Consider the following 17,384-nt stretch of genomic DNA (forward strand, 5'->3'; position numbering starts at 1 on the left):
ACCGGATGACTGACTAATCACCTATATCAAGTATGGCAAGAAAGGAATCAAATATTATTTTGGTTCGACGCATCATCTAAGAAGTGATGTACAAGGCCAGTTTCAAGCCCAAGCGAGCAACGAGGATAGCTAACCTGAACTATTAACCCATTTAAAGTTTGTTTGGTAGGCTAGCTAGGAGTTGATATTTTGTTTTGCTACTTACTGTTGCTACCAGTGATAATATTTATGCATTGTAACAATCAACTAGACAATTTCAAATACAAATAATGTAAATGGGAAGAAAGCAAGAGTAGAGGTATATCGGCTAAGGCGAACTTCACAAAGTCATAAGCTAGTAAGACAAAGAAGAGAAATAAGCAAGCCAACATGCTTAAAGCCATGATTTATTAAAACCATACAGATCCTGAAATTACATAACCAAATGATTGTCATTGTAGAAAATATGTATAACTGATTGTTAGAATCGATTTTCTAATTTATTATTATTATTATTATTATCAGAAATTAAAGAAAAAAATTAATTCTCATATTTATTTTAATCTCAAGAACTAACAGGAGAAAATACAAAAATCAAATTCATACATAATCTACCTAGACATCAAAATATGAAAGTAAAATGAATCAAGAAAGAAATCTTACTTGAAAGAAGAAGCACAGGGTTTGTTGCTGTGGCATTCTTAGAACTGAAAATGTCCAGACAGAAAAGAAGAACTGTCTTGGTATTCCAAACAAAAATATATTAAAAAAATATAATATTAAAAAATTCATGTAATTACATGGTGTAATTACACTCAATTCCTTACTATCCCTTGGGAATTGAGGAGTGTAATTACTCCCCTTCAATTACACCCAATTCCCCTCTTACCAAGTAATTACTTGGTCTACCAAATAGGACAAAGAGAGTAATTACACTAATTTCCAATTTCATTATGGCTTTCCAAACATGCCTTTAATGTTACAAGAGCATTATACTTTCAATGCTGATAAGAACCATGATTTCATAAGGCATTCCAAACACAAGCTTAATATGCAAAATAGAAAACGAAAAAACAAACATTAAAAAGGGCCAATCAAGTTTGAACCGGTGACCTCCTAACTTGCGGTCAACTGCTCCATCACTGAGCTATGAACCCTTGATGTTATCAAAACTAGGTATCCTATTTCGTTCATAAGGTTATCTATTTGACCGACATGTTATCGGTTTGAAGATTGCTATATCGTTAAAAAATCGTTAAAATATTGATCAATTGACTACTAGTTAATTAGTTATTTCATTTTCGATTAGATTATTGGGTTACCTATTAAGATTACACATGAAATGTTTTCTCTATTGAAAATCACTTGCAGACAATGTCATAAACAAAATCTAATAGGATATTCCAAAATTATTAAGTAATTTTAGCCTAAAAATCAAATCCATCCAATCAAACATGATCTACTAGCTTAGTATAAGTATTAACAACACAATGCGCACGATATTAAAAAAATGTAAAACATAATGAACTTATAAGATTTATCCTTAATTATTATCAGATTATTAGTTAATCCGTCAAAAAAATAAAATTTAAATTGATATGAAATTGATAACAAGATGAAAAATAAAATCAAAACCACTATCAAACTGTTAAACCAACAATTTATTATTAATTAACCTATTAAATATTTTTTGACGCAAATTTAGAGTTTGTTTGACATTATTGTTGGGATGCCGAAACACTTATTTTGAGAAAAACGCACTTTTGTTGAAAAATAAATCGTTTGACAATTCAATCAAAGTGCTTTTAAATGAAAACAAAAAAAGTTTTTCTGCTATTGGGAATAAGTTAAAAAAATTTGCTTCTTACAAAAAGCAGAAGCAGAAGTAGAAGTAAGTAATTATTTTACCAATATATCTCTTATTAATTAATTAGCATATTTCATAAATTTGGCTAAATTTCATTCAAGAATTTTTATTTTTATATGATAAATTATATAATTTATTTTACGTTTATATATTATTATTTTATATATTACATATTATTTTGCAGAATTAAAAAAAAAGTAACAACAATATTTTTGCAAGACTTAAAAAAAAAGAAAAAATAAATAATTAAATTTTATAGCCTCCCAAAAAAGTATATAATATTGATTGAAAATTTAAATGTGTTCATTTTAATTTAATAAATAAAAATAAAAATTTAGTTAATATTTTAATAATAGATATTATAAATAGTTTCTCTCTATAAAATAATTTTAATATTAAAAGTACATTAATAATTGTCCTTTTCTGTAATTTGTCTTTCAAACACTTTTTAAAAAAGATTAGTCAAACGCAATTTGCTTATGAAAAATACTTCTCAAATGAATTAGCAAACACAATTTTTTTTTTCAAAAACACTTTTCTGAAAAGTCATTTTAAAAAAGTACTTCTAAAATTAAGTTGTTTTTAGTAAGGCGAAATGGTATAGTGAACCCTTATACTTGTATGAGTTTGTATTGTGAATCCTTTTACTTACTCGTTTGTCAATTGAACCCTTAAACTCAATCAAAATGAGTCTTTTAAACCCCTCCAACCATGTGTGTAGCTCACTCTCCTTTACATAAATGACAGGGCATATCCACATCAGATATATTAATGCCATGTCATAATTATTTTTAAAAGTATTAATCAAAATTATTTAATTAAAGGTAAAATAATAAAAATTTAATTATATTCATTAAAGTAAAACCCAATACATTTTGTTGTGAAAAAAAAAGACCAATACATTTTCTCCATTCCCACTGTTTCAGGCCCAAGCAGTGGCCGTCATCGCCATTTTTGTTGGCGAAACCACTCGTATTCCTTCCACTTTAATCTCTCCCACATCATCACCATTTTACTTTTCCTCTTCCAACCTCCACAAAATCAACAACCTAAGCCATCGCACTAGATCTAGCCAAACACCATTGCCATTTTCGCCTTCATCTCCGCCGCACACCATTACCATCTTTGCCACCATGATTAGATCCTCGCACCCTCACCCACCTCGTTCTCCTCTCCGTTGACCAGCCACACCTCTCTTTCCCTCCACTGTGTATCAGTAGTGTCGGCGAGCACCACCGACGCCGCTCTCTTTCTCCGTCGTTAAATTGGTGGACTCAAGAAGGTGCCAGGATCATCTAAATAGATGAAAATAGATTGTGAAAAGAAAGAAAAAGGGCTTGGGCAGGGAAGGATATGGCTGAAAACGAGGAGTAATGGGTGAAGAAGACGATATTTTTAACTAATTATTTTGAAAAAAATATTTCTTTTATAATTTTTAATATTTTTAAGTAGAAATGCTCCTCACTTCCACCAGACCATTTCGCCTTTTAGTAATAATGTAAAAAAAAAAAAAAAGAGCAAGAACTATAAAGGGCCCAACCGGGTTCGAACCGGTGACCTCTTGATCTGCAGTCAAATGCTCTACCACTGAGCTATGGACCCTTGATGCTACCAAAGCCCTATATTTTCATCCAACTTCTTCCTTGCCTTCAACCCTGACTTGTTCCCGCCTCCGTTTCTTCTGTCACTCTCCGTCTCCTTCTCCCTCAGTACTGTGAAAGAGAGAAAGCAGGGTATCGCCATGGTTTCGCCGCACGGCATCAAGCTCGCTGTTTATCTCATCTCTTCTTACTTCGGCGATCTTAATGCAGTAATTCTCTCCGCCTTTTCTCCCTATAACCCAAATTCATACGTAACAATTCTTGCACAGACAATTATAGACTAGAAACGCAAAACCTATGCCTAAAGATTTCAAAGTTTTAATTTTTCTTCTTCTTGGGAGTGAGAAGATTGTATATAGCATGGGATTGAGGAGAAGCAGTTGTTGTTTTTTCCTTTTTTTCTTTTGGGGTTTTATAAAACATAGCGAATTATTGGTATTGGAATGAAACGGACCCAAGTAGAATGAAATAGATATAGATGATTTGTATAGCCAGCCCAACTAGTTTGATTGAATTCGAGGGTACTGGTAGTTGTTCATTTTTTGGGGTTTTTCTATCTTTTATGCAGAAACCATATAGATGCACTTTAATTTCGTTAAAATAATTTGTTGATGATCCCCTTTTTCCTAATTCATCTTCTGATCATTTTTGCAGAAGGTTTGCGACTGTCTGTTGCGAAGAGGAACACAAACTTTATATCAGGTAGTAAGTTCCACAGAGCTTAGCAGAACGAATGTTAAGAACTGTTTGCTTGTGCTTATTCATCATAATTGTGTTCAAGCCTTTGCACTGCGACAACAAGGTACTAACACTAACGCTACAAGAACTTTTTCTCATATTGCAATTAGCTATTCAATTTGAGGATATATAGTGAGAAGTTCCTTGATGTCTGATATATTGCCATTTAGGTGGATTTGGGGAGGAACCAAAAGTTGTTACACAATACATGGCACTATTTGACAACATTATACATAAATTGAGGTTCCCTAAGTTTATAGAGATTGTGTCTGAGGAGATGGGGAAAGAGGTCAGTTTTATTGGTTTTGCTTGTTATAATATTTGTCGCCCTATCTTGAGCTGATTATATTTTATATTAATGGTAGTGATTGTGTTTGTGTTTCTAGTGTGAAGAGATTTTTGAAGGGTTGCTTCAGCATGGTAGGCTTTCACTCACTGAAATTATAGAAAGATACAAGGAGGCATCGAAACAAGGTGAAACAATATCCTTTCTGTAGTTCTTTGTGAATTATCTTGTAAACTATGATTATGGTTTACTATCATCATAGCTAATCAGTTTAATATGCGAATTTGAGTTCTATTTTGGCTTTTCATTTGTGTTTGCTTCTGTTTTTTCTAAATAAGAAACAACGAGAAGAAGGTTTTTACTGATTTTAAAAGGTAAAAAATCACTTCATTGGAAAATGGTTTTAATTGAAGATGATAGGCAGTATATGAACATACTTCTTGTTTCTAATATTTTATCAAGCTGAAAGAGACATTGACAAAGAACACGTGAGATACACAACATCACCCAAGGGTGTAGCCTAGTGGTCAATGAAGTGGGTTGAGAACCATGAGGTCTCAGTTTCAAATCCCAGAAAAGACATAAACACTAGGTGATTTCTTCTCATTTATCCTAGCCTTGGTGGAGAAAATTATGTGGTACCTGCTGTCGGTGGGAGGTGGGAGGTGGCAGGTATCCGTGAAATTAGTTGAGGTGCACAAAAACTGGCCCAAACACCACGGTTATCAAAAAAATAGCACTCCCTCCATTTCACAAAGAATGATCTACTTAGACTTGGCACGGAGTTTAAGAAAATAAAGAAGACTTTTGAATCTTGTGGTCTTAAATTAAAGTTGTGTCAAATGTACAAAACTGCCCTTTAATCTTGTGGCCTTAAACATGCCACGTGGAAAGCTGAAATTAAAATGTTTCCAAAAAGGGAAAGAGGTCATTCTTTTTGAAACAGACTAAAAAGGAAAGGAGGTCATTCTTTTTGAAACAGAGGGAGTACAATCTTATGGATCTTACATAAATCACCTTTTCTTCATGCATAAAGACGGAACTACACTAAATCATTACTCAACTAATCAATGAAAGGAGCTATGAGTGTACAAAATTATTGGCACTTCTTAGTTACATGCCATTTTTTTATGTTCCTGTCTTTAGTTTTGAAGTAAAACACAAGTATTACTTGGTCCAGCAATATGATGCTTTACAAGTGTATAAAATAAATTGCACTTATTACTACCAATTGTACTGGAGTTTCTCTTTTCCTTTCTTTTTTCTAGTTTTTGGGGTAAAAGGATCCTTGCTTGAACAGCCCCTGCAACCTTCTCACGCAAAACTGAAAATCGAAATAAAGCAAGCCACAAGAAAATGAGGAAGGATGAAAGAAAGGCCTCAAAATTTTCTACAGAGTCAGATACATCTAGGTGTCTAGCATCAAGAGAGCATCTATGTTCTTCACATGTAAAGCAATTTTTGGCCATCGTGGTGTCTGGGCTAGCTTGCGTGCACCTTGACTAATTTCACGTAGTACCTGCTGTTTCCACTAGCTCAAAGTATTTAGGTAACTCTATCCACCAAGGTTTGGACAGATGGGAAGAAATCACCTAATGTTTTTGCCTCTGCTGGTATTTATCTAGGATCTCATGGTGCTGGACCCACTACATTGATCACTAGACTATATCCTTGGGTGCATACCTAAAGCAATTCTTGAGCTTTATCATCACCCGAAGTTGATTGTGAAATTCAAAGAGCAAGCTTTCCCAATCTATTTCATAACTTCAACTTGCATCTTTATTTGTTTCTTGATTAAAGCTACTTGAACCTGAAGCAACAAACCTTGGGTTGTCAATCTTCGAAAGGCAAGGCTGCACCTCCTAAACATCTTTCTTGCTTTAAGAATGCCTTGTCATTGTCCAGGAGATTCTAGCGTTGATGCTGCACGGGATAGCTTCAACAGCCTTGTTAATGCTAGATTTGTGGAACGCTGTCCTGCCCCTGATCCACTTCTTGAACCACCTGCTGCAGAAGAAACTGCTGCAAAGAAACGAGGTGCTAAATCTGCCAAGGTACTCTGATGTCAAGTTTATAATATGATGACAACTTCTGTTCAATTTTCTTTCCCATCAAAAGGTTTTTCTTTAGAGTATATCAGTGACCTTGATGACTCCATGTGATGTTTGTTTTCTGCTGCATTCTTGATTTTACTCTAGAAATCTGTGTGATCTTGGCAAACCTTCTTTAGCTGAAGTACTATTTAATTTAGCATGTGCTTTAGTACTGTTAATCATAAACAACAAGTAAATGTGATGGAGATTTTCTATTAGCAACAGAATACTTCTCCATTCTTCTATTAACCAGTAACAGCGTACTTCCATTTGTCGTTTGAAGACAGGATTACATGCATTTTTTTGCTGATTGAAATCATAGAAATGACAGTTACCAAGAAAATAGGATAGGAGACAGAATTGACAATGTAAAACGAATACTCCATCTGTTTTAACTTTTAATTATATGTCACTCTTTGTCTCTTTCCATTTCTGGTCATTCCATAATGTTTTGACTCAATTCCATTTCTATCCAACTTTTTCAACTTCCAAGTATTCAATCCATTAACTTCAGTTCTGAACTTTGATGTGATAGTTCCTCTGTCAAACTAAATTTCAACTACTTTTTTTTGGGTCAGAACTACTTTAATATTTCTTACATTGCCACTAATATTATAATACATAAATAAAAAAATGAATATCTTAAACTCCATGCTCAGTCAAATATTGTCATGGAAATGGATGGAGTTGTAGCATAGGAATTAAAGGAATGTAGGTGATGTTCTTCAAATGAACCTGCTTCATTTGCTAACAAGAAGAATAGTGCTTCCTATAGGTTATTTGGGGTGAGGAAGGTGGATGAGAGCATAAGCATCCATGTTCTATAAAATATTCCTGATAAGTAAATATAGTGCAGAAAAGGCTGCAGTTTTTAAGTTGATATTTCACTGTTCATGTTCTTGAGTTTATCATTTACCGATGAAAACAGATTCAAGCACAAACCATGGAAGAACAAGCCTTAGCAGCAGCAGCTCCAATGGAATCCATGAGATTCTTAGTTGAAGACATCTGGAATGATTCTGTGGAAAGAGCTGACAAAAGGACTACTGATGTGAAATGTGGAATGAAGGTTGGTATGACCTTTTCATTGAAGATAATAATTTTGAAAGTCGGCTGATCTATTGTGTTCTGATTTTAGCGGAAGCAAGGTGATTTGGAGTCAAACACAAAAGATTCGGCTACAGGCGAGAAGGAAGTACTTTGGCGTGCCAATTTTGAAGAATTCATTCGCCGCTTGAGACACAAGGTTGGTCTCTCAACTTTTTTATTTGATGAAGTAAGTGGTATTAATAAAGGCATCAAGAAGATGCAAAAATTACAAGATATGGCATTTTAGCTTACAAAAATGACTGGCTCGCTGTACAAAAGGAAACTAAGTCAGGACTAATAAGCTTAATAAAATCCGAAAGATTTGCTGCATTAACAACAGGAACCAAATTGGACCAGCTAAACAAATTGGCAATATACCTGGCCTTCAAAAGACCTGAAGGAGTTAAGACTCCCCATCAAAACATTTCCTGTTCCTTTCTAACCAGAGACACCAAAATATACAAGTGGGTACCATGTTTCAGATCTTCTTGATGGCTTTGTCAACTCTCCATAGGCCCCAACTCTCATAAGCCTCCTTAACTGAGAGGGGTGGGGTTCATTTGAGACCAAAATCGCCAAAAGAAACATGTTCCAGATATCTGAGGCTACCTTACAGTTAAGGAATAGGTGCCTGTTGGTTTCAGGATCCATTTTGCACGTATAGCATCTGCTTGGGAGCTGAAGACAAGCCTCATATAAAGTTGTCCAAGTGAATCGTATAACCTTAGGAGGCAGTTTGGACCTCCAGATGAGCTTCCAGGGTCAATTGTCTATCAAGGGGTTGCTAGAGTACAGCTGATGGTAACCTTCCTTTACTGTGTAGATTCCCCCACTTGAGCTTGTCAACTGCCTGGTGATTGATGTGACACTGCTGAGGTCTTGCAAAAAGGTCTAACAACTCATTCACTTCCCAATCATACATGTTTCTTCTGAATGTCAGATCCCAGTTGTTCCCTTCTCTGTTTGCAGCAATTACAGAGTTGGGATCTTGAGATATGTGCACAAATTTGGGAAGTCATACTGAAGAGTGGTACTTCCAAGCCATTTGTCCTTTCAGAATCTTAAGAGTGAGCCATTGCCTACCTCAAAATGAGTCTGTTGAACAAAGGTGTCCACACTTTTGTAATACCCTTTCAGAGACCCTACTCCATGAGGGAGACTAGAAGCCTTCGTGCACCATTGATTCAACCCTCCATGTTTTGCTATGACGACATCTTTCTAGAACCATGCATCCTCCAAGTTGAATTTTCAAAGTCACTTCATCATCATGTCTTTGTTATGGGTTGCAAGATCCTTGATTCCAAGACCTCCTTGATATTTTGGTTGAGTCACCTTCTCCCACTTGATGAGGTGAGATTTGTGGCCCTGATTGTTGCCTCCACTGAGGAAGTCTCTCCTTAACTTGCTAAATTATTTAGCAAAAATCAGAAACCTTTACCATTACAGTAGAAATGGTTTAGATAACTTTGTCTCGTCTGACTTTTTATTAGAATTTAAAATCTCCTGTGAATCTCAAGCACTGGTTGGCTATGGAATCACAGCTACATAAAATTGTATGCATTGTAGGCATGTGTTGCAAATGTGAAAGTACGTGTCAACAATGATGCTGCCATTGTTCTTGCTGCGACCCTGGAGTTGAGTAGACATTCTGAAACTAAATTGAGAATTGATAACTCAGGTCAGTGAGGATTTCATTTAATGGTCAATAAAGTTTAAACATGATTGTGACCTCTTCCTGGTACTGTTAATGGATAAATAGAAACTAAAATTTGCATTTGTAAAAAAAAAAAGTGGATAATAATGGTCATGTCTCGACTAGAGGCAGGTTCATGATAACATATGAATCATATGCATATGTTTGAAATGAGGTATAGCCAGCTTCATGACATAAATAGACTTGATATTTTCACATTTACAAAGTCCACTCATTTTTCTTCATAATAAATGGCCCACCAACTTTAATCTCCAGCCTTGCTTTTGAGGCGTTTAGCACCTTGAGTCTTTTGTGAAGGTACATTCATCTTGAATCATGTACTGTTGTATATGGATAAATTTCTAGAGTGAAGCCTGGGCCTTATAGGCCTTTCTAGAGACATGCATAACAGTGGCATGCTTACTTCTTTACTTTTCAGTTGTTGAGTTTTTTTCAAGATAAGGTCTCTGGTTGAGTAATTAACAAGTCGTTGCCTGCAGTAGAATTGTTTTTTTACATTTTTGTACTTTCTTTGGATATTGTGCCAAAAATTTCCATGTGTTTGTTTCTGGAGAAATGGAGCGATTTGTGTTTATGAATGTCAGATTCATGTTAGGTTGTTTCATTGTAGTGTTAGCATTGTTTTTGAATATCTAGTCTCTTTCTCCCTTTTTCTTAATGCGTTTGTTATTATATTCTTTATTTGCAGTTCCTCAGTCCATAAATGCTATTTATGATGAGGTGATAAAGAGGGAAGGTGGTCTTGGTATGGACCTGGAGCGTATCAGAGCTTCCCTTGATGATTTAGGATGTGAAGCTCCATTGATGGAAATAGATGAAACTTATAGTGTAGGTATGCATATCTATCAACACATGATTTTTCATTGTAATATAATCTTAAGAAAAAGTTCAAATCCTTGTGGATCCAAGTTTTTGATTTCCCGCTATGACTTAACTGACAGTTATGTGTGAACAGATTTGAAGAACATTATTGAACAGGCTCGCATTGAAGAGGTTGGTTACAAAATTATAGACAAGCGATGACCTTCTCAATGTTCTAGAATTGAATTACTTCCATCTCTACATGCTATAACTTGCAGGTGGAATCCATTGTATTAAAAAGATATGGGAGGGAGGCCTACAGGATGTTCAGATTACTGTCGAAAGCTGATCGTCTTGTTGAAACGGATAAGGTATCATAGCATTGTTGAATTATATGTTAATTTAAAGACTTACTTAATTTGAAGGCATACTAGATTTCTACAAATTATTGCCTGCATAATTGGCAATGGCGGCACCCAAGGGTGTAGTATATCAATCAATAAAGTGAGACCAAGGTTTAAACCCCAGTAGAGACAAAATAACGTGCAAGGTGATTTTTTTCTCGTCTACCTAAGCCTTGGTGGACAAAATTACCCGGTACCTTTACTGGCGGGCAATACCATGTAATGAAATAGTCGAGTTACCCACAAACTGGTTCAACCACCACCACTATGAGAGAATTAAATAAATAGATGACTATGAGACTGCTCTGTACGTGACAGATTTTGTTTATCATGGGCTGTCTTCCCTCTTTCTTTATAGCCCATAAGAAATCTATTATCAAATCCAGCTAATGTTGTGAGGGACGAAAAGTGTTTTGATGTAATCATTAAAGCATAGATAGCTCTGTTTTTTCTCTGAAACTGGTTTATATATTTGCTATCAACTTTAATTGATGACCGTCATTTCAGATATTCTCCTATTTTTTATTCAATATCTTCATGTATTATCAAAATGCCACGCTCACTTTACCAAGCAATATGCATTGCTCGCTGAAGGGACGAGTGTATATCTCCTTGGTTCTCTAAATTGTAATTTACTCTAGCAAATGTAAATCTTAAAGTAAGCCTTCAAAACATGTAGTCCCCAAATGTTGAGAAAGTGTTTCACAAAACTGAAGTTAAGAACAAAATAATATGATAGATAAAACATTAAGAAAATAGGTAAAAAAATACAACATATTAGAGGATATATCACTTGTTCCATACTTCCATTGATATTCTTTTCACATTGTAGAGGCTCCTGAGAAAGTACGCGTACATGAGAATAGTGTTGAAGTGCACTAGTGACTAGTGTGTGAGAGGGTTTTGTTTATTGGGTTACAATTTGTTGATAAATGAGATGATAGCAGTCTTACTATGCTGTAATTATTCAGATTTCAGATACCACATTTGTTGAAAAGAAAGACGCAGTCAAGATTCTATTTAAGCTGTGGAAAGATGACTACTTAGAGATGAAGGTAATATGCTTCCAGTCTTCTGTTGTAGTAATAGAATAATATGTCTTGATTCGATTGCATCCTTAAAATTGAAGACCTTGAGTAGAATAAAACATAACTCAAAACTATTCTGTGGATTTTCTTGCTCTTTTATGCCAATGTTATGGAAACAGCAAAAATACACTTGGCTTTGCTTCTGTATCTGATAGCTAAAGCTAATGAAGGGAGGGTAAGTTTGTTCGGATACATGCTATAAACTATATTTTATCTCTTCCTAAATAGTAACATGACCACCTCTGGTCTATTCCATGGGGAATTACTGGACACTTGGGGCATACCCTGAAATTCATAGAATAATCTGAAACAAATATATCTTTACGTTTAACAGAAATATCCTTTGGGAAGTTCCATATGCTGTGCACAACTTCGTTACAATTATCTTCTGCTTCATAGTAGAGATGACGAGATCCATACTGGAAATTAGGGGACTCAAATTTTAGCTGAAGACTGGATGGGGACTTGGGACACCATGAACTCTCTAACCCAACACAATTACCCGAGTACGCAAAGTGGGTGAATCGCTAAGCTCCTCAATAGGAAAATTTACCACTGATTTTGAACACATGATTCTGTTCAAAGGTAAAATCTCAAGAATCAAGTGTGAGGATCATTCTGATTCATCAGAAGTACAGAAGGAGAATGCATGTTTCCTTTTATTATCAGGTAAAGTAACTTTTATTAAGAAACTTCAGAAAAGTACCAATACATAGGATAGCAGTTACATATTGAACTCCTGCTTATCCATGAAATCTAAAAACTGAACCAGGTCGTCTACTACACTTCCCTTCCACTGAAATTACAAATTTTGCTAGCATCTATTTTTAACATTGGAATGTGGAGCCTATGATCTTCAAAACATCTTTTGCTTATTTCATAGAGGACTGGTCGTCCATATCTTCTTTGTCCCTTCGCTTACCTGTTGACTCTGCCACTTTCCCACGGACTTCTAATACTATCAGGCATTACCCATTTAACACCATAGATATTTAGGAAGAGATTCCATATCTGTCCAGTTTGTGGAGGAATAAACGGTGTACAGATTCCTGAATTTCTTACAGTAAAAAACCATGCTGTGTAAGGCATATCCTCTTCTCTTTAGCATATTCTGAGTAAGACATCTGTTCAGGGCCGCAATCCACCCAAAACCAGCAGCTTTTGTATGTGTTTTGATCTTCCAAAGCACCTTCCAAGGTCATGATACCTCCCACCAACCAGTTTGTTGTCAAAGAAGTTTGTAGCAGCTTTTAACAGAATATCTCTCATATTTACTGGCCCTCCATATCTGAATCCACTTTGTTTTCATCCAAGGTTGTAGGTTCTAGAAGATTGAGTAGTTGACAGGCATCTTGCATTTCCCAAACATTGAAGTTTCTTCTGAAGTTTGGTTGCTAGGCTGCTTCTGAATTACAATCTGCAGTAGTACAGAGTTTTTTTTTTTTTTTTTTGTAGAAATACTATATAAATGGGGAGCATTTTCCATCAGTTTCTCTTCTCCAGCCTGATACATCTGTAGGAATCTAGTTTTGCTCCCGTATCCAATCTCCACCTTATGTTTTGTTGTAAGATAGGCCATAAACTACTTATATATTTCCACAAACTAGCACCTGCATAGGCAACCATTAGACTAGGAGAATGCTTGTTTCCTCCTGCTGGGTTTCTTATGAGCAGATTCCTACTCTATTCAAAATAAAAAATGAAATGGAATTCAAATTGGCCGACAAAAAGAAACTGCAGAAAGCTACTAACTAGTCAAATCCCTTTTTGAGCAGCAATTCTCTCACCATCTTTTGAAGTCTCTATCCACAGTGAAGCAGAAAAGTAATGCGGACAATAATGAAGCTTCAGAGTGCAGATGAATATCACAATAACTGTCACTGTAGGATACAATTAAGTAGGTATGTTAGGTAGCATAAATGCCTACTTATGCAACTATGAATTTCTCCTTGTTGTCCTTTTCAACGGAGTGCTACATTATATAACTTGTTAATCTATGAAGTTCTATGATCTAAACAGATGGTCATGCTTTTCCATCTAGATATAGAAGGTTGATGGCATTTGAAATGCCCTGATAGGCTTGCGGGACAAAATAAAAAGTAAAATGATAAGCTCCGAATTGTGTTATTTTCCAACTGTGGCCTGCATTGGAGAAAGCTTTCTTCTTCTTATCTTTGTACATATGTACACATACATGCATGTATGGGCACATGCATACACACACGTTTATATATAAAGATTGCATTGAACAAAGTTTGTAGTACATACTAACGATGTTCCCATTCTCTGCAGAAAGTTATTGCACGTGCAGCAAAGCAATCAGAATTCATTCTGTGGAAAATTAATAAGCAGTCTCTTTGGGAACATATTCTAGATGAAATGTACCATGCTGCCCTTAATTTGAGATTGAGAATAACACATGAGAAAGAACAGGAAAAAGAGGTTTGTTTACAGATATATCTTATCAAGTTTTTACTTTGTATCTATTGCTTGTTTATTTTTGTGTTGCATTCATCTTCTATCATCATTAACTTTGCAAGTATGGGTGAGTAGATATGTCTGTTAATGAACCAAATAATTAGTTATCTTTTGATTGCGGCAACCGTATGTAGTTGCATTCATCTTCATTTTAGGTCCGGCATCTTCTGACGAAAGATGATCGAGTGAGATCAAAGTTCTCCCTTTGTTCATCTAAGACAGACATATCAATTTGCTATGAATTGGTCAGCCTACAGAGTGGCACGAACCATAAAGGAGTTCAAAGGGAACAAAATAGTCTTTCTAGTTCTACTTTGAGACATGAACCACTTATGTCAAGTGGCACTTGAGTGTGAATTAGTTATCTACTCTGTTAGTAAACATAGTAGTTCTTTCACTTTTTCCTGTTGCTGGCAGATTAAGGTTCTCAAACACTAAAGAAAACCATGAGTGTGCATGCATCAAGAATGATATTCTGGAAAAGAACTTGTTATTGCTTGTTTCCCTTCAATCAGGATGGAACATTAACCAAGAAAGGGAATATGAAGCTATCTGTTTGATTTATGTTTGAGATCTGGTAGATGGGGCATATTATTCCAGACGGGGGAAATCATTAATCATCTATTCTGTCATGTAAACATGCATGTCGAGATAGAGTAAAAGTATCTAGAGAAATCTTGATTAAAATTTACAACCAAATACACTTAGACTGTTGGTTTTTTTCAAGGATGGTGGAACAAAAAGGTTAATAGTATTGATTGAAAATGTCTCTCAATAGTTTTATTAAGCATAGGGGAGTTTTATATAGTCAACATCAAAACATAATTTGCAGAAAATCTACATAATGAAAATTCAAAAAGCTGAAATCAACAAACTAATACAACCTAATAGAAATTTTTAGATAACTAAGCAATTTATTATGCAAAAAAAATTACTGCAGTAACTGAAAGCAAATTTCAACACTTCTCCCCTGCTTCAGTTGCTACAATCTAAAAAAACTGCTCCTCAATTTTTGCCTTTGCGGTTGGTGCTAAATTCTTTTTAAGTGCTTTTGAACTTGCACACTTCTGTAACATGACTTTTTCATCTTCTTCTTGAACTCAATATCCATGCCTTTTTTTTCACATGCTACAAGTATTTTTCAGTAACAATTTCGTTGTTTTGTGATTGGAAGTAATTGTATAACTTTTCTTGTCAAATGGAAGAGAATTAAGCATGCATTTTGTTAAGTTGCTTTTTGACTTCATCTTCACTTACCAACTACAATGATTTTCATCTATGAAGATTTGTGGGCCTTTCAAAGAGATATGTATGCTTGTCATGATTAAAAATAAATATGAATAAAATATTGTATTAGGTTAAAATAGGTATTGGTTGAAAGTAGTTGTGCGTTAAAAGAAATATAGTTAAAATTTTGAAAATTGGTATTAGAGCCCAAGCGTTAAAAATAGGCAAGAGTTAACACAATGCTCATGCGTTTAAAAAATCATTAATTGCTAATCGGTTGAAATTAGATTTGGGTTAAAAACGGTGAAAAATCATTTTTCTTTGATGAACTCACTGATCCATTAAGATCAATGGGCTTTGGATACCACTGTCAGTTCTTTTAAGAAGATTGAAAATTCCTCTCAAAATTTTTATCAAACATGGGCTTTAAATAGTCAACTTGGAAACATAATCTCCATAAAATTTAAATTCATCCCAAAAATAAGCAACTTATTGTGCTAAAAAATTATGCAGCAACTAAAAGCAAATTTCGGCAGATAGGTTGTAGAAAGTTGAGGTAATGCCTTAACAGGGAGAGATCAGGTCATTAGTTGAGGCAACACCTTTGTGCATGTGCAGTTACTGTTTTCCCTCAAGTGGAAGGAATGATCTCTTGGGCTGTATAACTGTGCAAGATATAACTCTTTCTAGACCATAAATCCAAAATATATGTTGGTTTTGCTTAACAGTATGTTGTCTGGATTCAATTTTTCAGATGTAATAGAGTGTTCTAACCCTGAGGGGGAGAAGAGGGCTTCAAATTGGCTTGGTTACTTGTTCAAGTCAAGTTGCATAACATTTTTCTTTCATTTGTTTGTTACTATATCTTGCCATTAACTTCATTGTCATGCCCACCACTTTGCTTGCTACACACCTATTGCAAGGTTTTCTCCCCTTCATTCTTTCTCTTGTCGGAAGCAGATACTTGCAAAAAAAAAATATTCTCAAAGGAATGACAGCTAAAATCAGCCTTGTTGCATGATCTGGCAATCTATTCTATTTATGTTGTGCATTTACCTTCCCTTTGCTTGTATGATGAGATTGAACTGAAAAGGAGAAGTTAGGATTCAATTGTTGTTATTTACCTTTCCTCTTCAGTGAGTATTAGTGGATTCACCACATGTACTAATGTGTTGAGTTTTGGCTGTTACTTTTGCCAGATTCTTCAGATGCCCAAAGATAAGCTGGTAGGAGAATTGGGCAACAAATACATGCGCCTAAGAAAAGTTTGCATTGTTCTGGAATCTTCCCTAATGAATCTTGATGATTCTCTCATGCTCTTCCATGACTTCTAAAATGATAATTTTACATTCCCACCTTGTTTCCCTGACCTTACCCCTTTTTATTAGAATTTAGGATCTTGCATTCAACATCTCATCAACAAGTATTTTAATGTGTGCACTCTATTTTATTTCTTGAATTATGAGGAGACTTATCAACAAGTCTTTGTACTGTCTAGTTTGTTGAGTTCCCGCCAATTTTTCGGTTATGGCAGTTAGCATATACATGGCCAATCCTTCTACTAAGAGATAGATGAATAAGTTTCTACGCCTAAAAACCCCCCAACAATATTTCTGTTTCATCAGATTTATGTTGCTTAAACAGATTGATTATGATTTGACATAAATCTTATTAAACAATGACTGACCTTTTACCAACACAAATATGAGCCACTCTAAAATAATATATAAATGTTATAAGGATTACCATATTTAGGTTCATTTGTTTGCACTTAATAGAGGGTTGAATTTGAATGGTTTAGACATCATATCATTAAGTGTATTTATTTTCATTAAGATTTAAGCACTTAATAGGTCTGAATAGGTCTTAATGATTAAGACCTAGACAAGAGCATTAATATTATTAAGAGGTATTCTTGTATGGATAATATTCACCATCACTTTATCCACAATCAATGGCAACCACCACTGACTACCTCTGCCATCACAATTACCACCACCATTGTCAATCATCATCGCC

General features: G+C 34.9%; 1 protein-coding gene and 1 non-coding gene across 2 annotated transcripts; one reads left to right on the forward strand and one right to left on the reverse strand.

Moving 5' to 3' along the window:
* Positions 1–3,376: 3,376 nt before the first annotated feature.
* Positions 3,377–3,448, reverse strand: TRNAC-GCA (transfer RNA cysteine (anticodon GCA)). Its single transcript has one exon. It is a non-coding gene; the product is annotated as a tRNA-Cys (tRNA).
* Positions 3,449–3,497: 49 nt separating this feature from the next.
* Positions 3,498–16,862, forward strand: LOC125874412 (uncharacterized). Its single transcript, XM_049555296.1, has 14 exons — positions 3,498–3,656; positions 4,102–4,249; positions 4,356–4,474; positions 4,572–4,659; positions 6,377–6,525; positions 7,493–7,633; positions 7,703–7,810; positions 9,220–9,331; positions 10,056–10,199; positions 10,323–10,360; positions 10,447–10,539; positions 11,544–11,627; positions 13,953–14,102; positions 16,565–16,862. The coding sequence occupies exons 1-14, from the start codon at positions 3,588–3,590 to the stop codon at positions 16,697–16,699; spliced, it is 1,578 nt and encodes a 525-aa protein (XP_049411253.1). The 5' UTR covers positions 3,498–3,587; the 3' UTR covers positions 16,700–16,862.
* Positions 16,863–17,384: the final 522 nt, after the last annotated feature.

The sequence above is a fragment of the Solanum stenotomum genome, chromosome 8 (genome assembly GCF_019186545.1).
Source record: "Solanum stenotomum isolate F172 chromosome 8, ASM1918654v1, whole genome shotgun sequence".
Lineage (NCBI taxonomy): Eukaryota > Viridiplantae > Streptophyta > Magnoliopsida > Solanales > Solanaceae > Solanum > Solanum stenotomum.

Coding starts and splice junctions, on each gene's coding strand:
- LOC125874412 (XM_049555296.1), top strand. CDS start 3,588: ATGGTTTCGCCGCACGGCATCAAGCTCGCTGTTTATCTCATCTCTTCT. Junction 4,475..4,571: donor CTGAGGAGATGGGGAAAGAG/GTCAGTTTTATT, acceptor TTGTGTTTCTAG/TGTGAAGAGATTTTTGAAGG. Junction 10,200..10,322: donor AGATGAAACTTATAGTGTAG/GTATGCATATCT, acceptor ATGTGTGAACAG/ATTTGAAGAACATTATTGAA.